Below are 7,430 nucleotides of genomic sequence, written 5' to 3'. Positions count from 1 at the left end.
AAAAATTAGTTTGCGCTAATCGTGTAATGCCCATAATATTCCTATGGGTATCCTCACAGCACATGCTAAAAACGCTAGTGCACCTTAGTAAACAGGGCCCTAAGAGAGGTTAACATACGTATTCAGGTAGATGATGCCCCAAAATAGATTAAATTCCCAATTGCTCAGCTGCAGACGTGGCAAGTAAGCCATTGTACGGTCATGAAACTTGAGGGCAAGGTGTAGACAAGGCTGTCATAAGAGGTGAGCAAAAGAGTAGCAACCCCAGACACTAAGAGCTCCTTTTACTAAGCCACCCTAAATAGTGGCTGGTGGTAAGTTTAGAGCGTGGATTTCCTGCATGCTCTGGCCACTTTTAAGCTTGGCTCAAAAATGGCCGAATTTCAATTTTTTCTATTAATGGTCATGTGCTAATTTCCAAATTAGCACATGGCCTTTACTGCCTGGGCCCTTACCGCCTCCTATTTAGGAAGCGGTAAGGGCTCACGCACTACTCATGTGGTAATCGGGCAGCATGGCAATATGCTCACACTGCCCAATTACTCCCCACCCCCCTGCACTAGAAAATATTTTCTAGCATGGGAAATGGCATGCGGCAAAACCAAAACTATCGCAGGGCAGTGGTAGTGCTGTTTTGTCACACACTAGCCATGTGGTAGCTCTACTGCACCTTGGTAAGAGGGCTCCAAAGTTGGGGAAGAGCACCCTTCCTCCCTTTTGAGCCAGTCAATGATTTTGTGAGCAGGTGAACTCTAAAGAGAAAGAGGGGCACTGAAAACAACCTTTGCCTGGGACAATGTTTAGTCTGAATGCTCCACTCTGAGTATGGACTTGTTTATGTAAAAGCCTGTTTTAGGTTCTGGAATGCACTAAGGATAATGTGAATATTTTGTTGTAAAGATTTTCAGTTAGCTCCACTGCTTTTGAAAAAGCTCAAGCCAGCCAGGAAAAAAAGAGAGAGAGAAGGTGATGTGGGATGGTGAACAGAACACTTGTTAAATCATGTCAATTATTGCAAATGAATTCTCTTTAAAAAGCCTGGTCTTTAATGAGGCTGTAAATCTGCCATTCTTGTATGATTTGTATCTTCCGACAGCTCATTGATTGGAGGTATGCATAATGAGTAAATTTTACAAGCTGCTAAGAAAAAATGCAAACTTCATAAGACAATAATATCAAGAACAATGATCTTTGGTGGCAGCCTCGCTTTAAATCACCATCTCATATTTCCTTCTACTTATTCAAACATTTTTCATGACTGGCCTGATGTGGATTTTATCCTTTCATTCTATGTAATGTATCTGGTCCCTCTCCCTCCAATTGTGTTTACGGGAAACATGCTTGTATGTCTGACTAAGACATTTTTTTCTAATGCACATTCTGACGTTTGGTTATAAATTGAATATAAAAATATGTGTCACTATTTAAAAGCATTGGTGCAGCTGCAAAGAACCTGGAAGACACAGGATTAAGCAGCAACTGCTGAACAGCTGTACTCCAGTTGCAAAGGTCAGGCACCAAATGGGAGAAAACCTTGGATAAAATTACCCTGTATTGCATTAAAAGCATTGGCAGCTAAGTTTAAGGAGGTGCAAGGCACAATTAAGTAACTGGCAATAAATTACAATGGCATACAATTTATCTGTTAGATTTACAAATCCCCCTATGGTCAACCTCAGTGATGCTTTAATGTAACTTCCTGCTCCACCCATATCCTTCAAAAATAATGTACAATGCAGAAGACTTCTTAATAAATAAGGCATAGCAGCAGAATTGTTACCATGGTGATTGCTACATGGTATATTACAGTACATAATTAATCAGGTCTCTGGCATATCATAAAATTATAATACGGTTTTTGGTTGCATAAACTGCTTTGTGCAATTCACAGTGATTATATAACACATTGAGTTTCCACAGCATATCAGTACCAGCCAGATCAACTAGCTGGCAGCAAAAATATGCACATATACTCCAACACTAAAGGCTGATATTGCACTTGCAGAGAAACGTTGAGAAGTTTCTTTCTTTCTCTCTCTCTCTCATTAAATAAACTTCACAGCTGAGCAGAAAGAGAAATTAGCAATGTTTTTTTTTTTGTTCCTGATGTTCATCATCCCAATATGGGTTGTACAGTAGCTCCACAGAAAGCCTGTATGAGATTTAAAGGATCTTTGAATGTCTTTTTCAAGCAAGGCCCTTTAAATTGTCACCGTACTCACACTTCGTCGGTGGTTGGCACTTGTAAAGTCTTCTGTTTTATCCATCCATTGATCGGAATCACCCTGACTGGGTTCCAGCCCATTGGATACTAAGCTAGGAGGCATATTTACGCGATGCCTTCTGGGAGAGGGTCTTGATGAAGAGGCCGCAAAACCAGAGGGATCAATTTCTACACAACAATCAATGGAAGTTCTGTTGCTATCTTCCCTACATAGTGTTGAGTTCCCAGGAGGTTGCATTTTAGGGGAGAAGGGTGAACCTAACATATTTTCAGGTCTGTTGGCGTCATTTGCGGTGGGTGATGCCACTGTGGCCTGAGCTTGGTCTCTCCTTTGTTGAATTCTGCGCTCTCTTTCTTCTTTACTGAGTTTGTCCAGTCTTTGTGCTTCCAGGATAAGAGATGAGCCACAAGTTCCTTGCACAGCTTTAATAAAGAACCTGCAAAGAGAGGGAAAACAGACACATGAATCTACATTTTGTATTAAAATTAAATACTTTTTGGACTTTTTTTGCAAGATCAGAACCAATGATACCCATATAGTAACTCTTATGCCTTTGGCAAGTATGGCTGAAGTATTAATACAAGGCTACCTACACCTATCATGGGGACCCCTCATCCTGTTGGCTTTTCAGGATATTTGCAAGGAATATGCATGTGTGAATATACTGGGTATCCAGTATATGAAAGCGTATCTGATGCATAATGATAAAGTCCTGCTGCGCTGATATCTCCCTCCCTCCTGACAGCATGATATGTGCAGCAATTTCTCTAATTTGTGTTGGAGACAATGTGGATTACTTGGCACTTATCTGCATATGTGGTGGGAGTGATCTATTATATATTCATTTTGGCTGGCGGTAAGAGGTGAGATTGCACGCATACTTGGTACATCTGGCTGCTTGTTTTCTCTGGAAACATGCCTTTTAAATGTTACCTTGCCTTACCTAGACGACAATTCACAAAAGATTGTATCCAAGCTCCCACTTTAGTGGACTGGAGAAGTAGACTGTGATATCTATTACTGGTGGAAAAATTGACAGCTATTTAGCATGATAAAGAACAGCTATTTGTTCTGGACTTCTCTGCAGCAATATCTGAACTCTTGTTAATGTTCTAATTTTGTCTTTTTAGACCCTATCCAGTATATGATTTTTTTTTAGGGTTTTTTTTTTGGGGGGGGGGGGGGGAGTAGGGGAAGAGAGGGTGGTAAGGTAAGAAGGTCTGGTTTGGTGTTTTGATGTTGCTGTTTATAGTGTTATTGCCTATTAGTACTTTGTTGGCACTTGATTGTATTCTTCTTGCTGGTAAAATACTTTAATAAAAATTTACATTGAAATAGCCATATAGACTACTGCAATGGAATTTTTGCGGGATGCAAAGAACAAACCTTAAAGAAACTTCAGACTGCTCAAAACACGGCAGCTAGGCTTATCTTCGGAAAAACGCGATTTGAAAGTGCAAAACCCCTTCGCGAAAAACGACACTGGCTCCCAATCAAAGAACGCATTGCTTTCAAAATCTGCACTCTGGTTCACAAAATTATCTACGGTGAAGCTCCGGGATACATGACAGACTTGATCGACCTACTAACTAGAAACACATCTGAATCAACACGAACGTACCTAAATCTGCACTACCCAAGCTGCAAAGGACTCAAATACAAATCAACTTACGCGTCCAGTTTTTCCTACATAAGCACACAACTGTGGAACGCATTACCAAAAGCCTTGAAAACTACGAACGACCATCTAAACTTCCGGAAAATACTAAAAATTAACCTGTTTAAAAAGGCATACCCTACCGATCCAACATAAATGCCTGATCTTTGCAACACAACAAAACTAAAGAACGTAATGGACATAACACAACTCTTCCGTTCTACGATTCCCTAGTGTGGTTGTGCCACATGAACTTTATCTTACCACAACATCACTTTGTATTTGTTTACACCGGAGTCTGCAATGCCTCTCCGGTACTATGTAAGCCACATTGACCCTACAAATAGGTGGGAAAATGTGGGATATAAATAAATTTTTTAAAATCACGATTAAAGGTATGATTTATTTTCCCACTGCAGCTCCTTGTGACTCTGGGCAAGTTACTGAACCCTCCATTGCCCAGAGTCACAAGGAGCTGCAGTGGGAAAATAAACAACTAAGGGCTATGTTTACTAACGTACATTAGTGTTTTTAGCTCATCTACACTTAGGGCATGCACTAACCATGTAGGTACCTATAGGGATATTGTAAGCACGTACATGGTTTACGTGCATTAAATATGTTAATGCGCCTATAATGCTGCTTAGTAAACAGGGCCCTAAATAAGATATCTTTAATCATGTGATTAATCACAATTACAAATTTTAATTAATGTGTAGCCCTAAAAAGATTAAAGAATAAAAAAGTAATGAAAAGATAAGAAATTCAAAATACACATTGAAAAATTACAAATTACAGAATCTAAAACAGCCTTATAGTTTATAGTTTATTTAAAATTTCTGGACCGCACTAGCTGTCGGGACAGAACAGTGTGGTTTACATAACTACAATTATAAAGCATTAAGAAAGGAATGCCAAAGTATGATAGGACAGATACACACTCATACTAAAAGGATGGGGGAGGGGAGAAAAAGGGATATGGTGAGAGAAAAGTGGGATAGAAACCCTGTCTTGCCGAAAGCTTGTTGAAAGAGGAAGGTCTTCAGATTTGCTTTAAAGGATCTTAGAGAGGATTCGCTCTAATTTTGAATATTGTGAAAAACCGACTAGCAATATGAAAGGGTTGGGAAGTGCTGTATTAATATTAGGAGATCATGGATTTGACTTTCATTTGTAGAATTCATTTTGTAATTAATGATGATACCCTTTTAAACAACATGATTTATTTAAGTACCATTCTTTACACTGCTAGTGTTACTTATGCCTACTCTGATAGTTATTTTGGAACTAAAAGATTACAATGAAGCACAGTTTAGGCATAACTTTGGTACGATAGCAGCCATTTTGCCTCTGAATTCAGTTTTCCATCGCTCTTAGCATGATGCTACAAAGGGATAACCAATGAATTGAACATTGTTGTGTTTGCTCTCAAGGAAATCTGTGCTAAGTAGATATTCTGAAGCCTGTAACAATGATATTAAAAAAAAAGAAAATTCTTTCATTTTGCATTGAAATGTCTATTTATTTATTTGTACTTTAACTGTACAAAGCCAGTTTGGTGGCCAGTCGTGGGTCTGGGCACTGTGTAGTGTATCCCTGATTGATTTCCAGGGCACTGCCCAAAGAGCATCATTGGACTGGATTTGAACAGAAAGCACTTCATGGATAAATACTGTCCAAGACATGAAACCCCACAGATATAGTCACAATCATTTTAAAATGTGCAGCACTGTTTCTAGGAGGGAATGTCCACACATCCTCAGGCACAAATGCCAGTCACAGTTTGAGCCGGGGCTATATTCTGATTATAAAACAGTATCAATACAGATTCTGTAACAGACGTCTGGGGAGAAAACTGGGACCCTATGTCAAAGTTCCAAAAAAGGAACCTATTTTTTAAAGGCAACATCCCCCGGATTCTATATAGCGTGCTTAGAGATCTGCGCCGAAATCCAAGCGTATTCTGTAACAATGCGTGTAACTTAAATAGCTTAATTAGTTAATCAGCATTGTTAAGAGCACTTAACAAGCAGTAATGAGCACTAATTGGCAATAATTAGAATTTACATGCACAAATCCCTAAGTGGATTCTGTAGAGCAGTGCGCCAAGTTCTAACACATGCAGGCAAAAAGGGGTGTGGTTAAGAGCGGGGAAAGGGGCATTTCATGAGCAATCCAAAATTTACGCATGTAGTTATAGAATATGGACCTCAGTTCCTAAATCTACACGCCGGGATTTACGCCACATTTTCGTGGGTGTAAATGGATGCACGTAGTTGTAGGTGCTAGGACTACAACTAAGCGTATTCTATATACTGTGCCTAAATCTAGATGCTTCTTACAGAATAAGCTTAGGGATTTGTGCATGTAAATTCTAATTATTGCCAATTAGTGCTCATTACTGTTTTCTGCACGGATTTTATAGGCGCCATATATAGAATCTGGACCAATACGCCTATATGCTTCTGTGAGAGTAGCTCCTACAATGATCCCTAGCAATGAATATATTATTTGGCATAGATTTACAACTGCTCCAAAGGTGGCGTAAACATGAATATATATTCTGTGTGTACTCATATATTTGATAAAATAGTGAACACAGCACAACTCTGCCGATATTGAGGGGCATTTTAGAAACGATGTCCAACTCAGAATATCAAAGTCCAAGTCAGTACGTCACAAATGGATGTCCATCTCACATGCATTTTAGAACTAGACACAGCCTGTTCTTTTTCAGCATGGATGTCCCTCCTCTTTCTGTAATTGGAGCTGGACATCCATCTTTTGGCCTCTTTCTAGTCCTGCCCAAATCATGCCCAGACCACTCCCCCTTGCCATATGGACATACAGCAGTGTTAGACATCCATATTCTGGCTTTATAAAATCGGTATGTGGATGTCCATATGCTGGTTTTCAGACATCCAGAACAAGAACAGAGATTCTAAAATAAGCACCATAGTGAATAAATGTAAGGGGACGCTTACATGGGTAGAACATGGGCAGGGAATGGGCAGTGCTGCCACTTAAGCATGCCAATTATAGAATACTGTAAGCTACATATGCCGCATTTAAGTGCCTGCAATTAAGTCAGGTGTATGGCTAGATTGTAGTCGCCCCAATACTGGGATATGCTAGTATTCTATAATGGAATCCCGGCACCCAGATACCACTATAGCATAGGTTCTTACTACGTGGCATCAGGACGCCTAAAGGGAAGAAAATGGAATGGAAGAAAATCTTTAGTAAAGCAGACCAAAAGGTGGAAAGATTTTGTTCATCACTGACCTTTGAAGGTAAAAGTTTGTTGACAGAGTGTATGATGAGAACTACAAGTCCTCAAGTATTCACTCCTAAATTCTTAGGCCCCGATATTCAGACCGCAGGAGATAACTGGGCTATCTTCCGTGGTCCACGCTGAACACGAATATTCAAAGCCGGGCCATTTCCAGTGATCAGCATTGAATATCTGAGGTTTTTTTTGACTGGTTTGAAGATAACTGGCTATGTTGATATTCACATAGCCGGTTATCTTTCAACCGGCCAAAGAT

At 39.7% G+C, this 7,430-nt stretch overlaps 1 protein-coding gene across 3 annotated transcripts in view; it reads right to left on the bottom strand.

The window, feature by feature from the left end:
* Positions 1 to 536: 536 nt before the first annotated feature.
* The window catches only part of ATP10B (ATPase phospholipid transporting 10B (putative)), a 234,335-nt gene continuing 227,441 nt past the window's right edge, over positions 537 to 7,430 (bottom strand). For all 3 annotated transcript variants that reach the window (XM_030212611.1, XM_030212612.1, XM_030212613.1), the window contains one exon: positions 537 to 2,661. In XM_030212611.1, coding sequence (XP_030068471.1) covers positions 2,202 to 2,661 — 460 coding nt within the window. In that variant the 3' untranslated portion in view covers positions 537 to 2,201. The remainder of the gene's footprint in view (positions 2,662 to 7,430) is intronic.

This window comes from Microcaecilia unicolor, chromosome 8 (assembly GCF_901765095.1).
Source record: "Microcaecilia unicolor chromosome 8, aMicUni1.1, whole genome shotgun sequence".
Classification (NCBI taxonomy): domain Eukaryota; kingdom Metazoa; phylum Chordata; class Amphibia; order Gymnophiona; family Siphonopidae; genus Microcaecilia; species Microcaecilia unicolor.
Note: the sequence above shows the minus strand (reverse complement) of the source record. Positions and strands in the feature narration are given on the sequence as shown.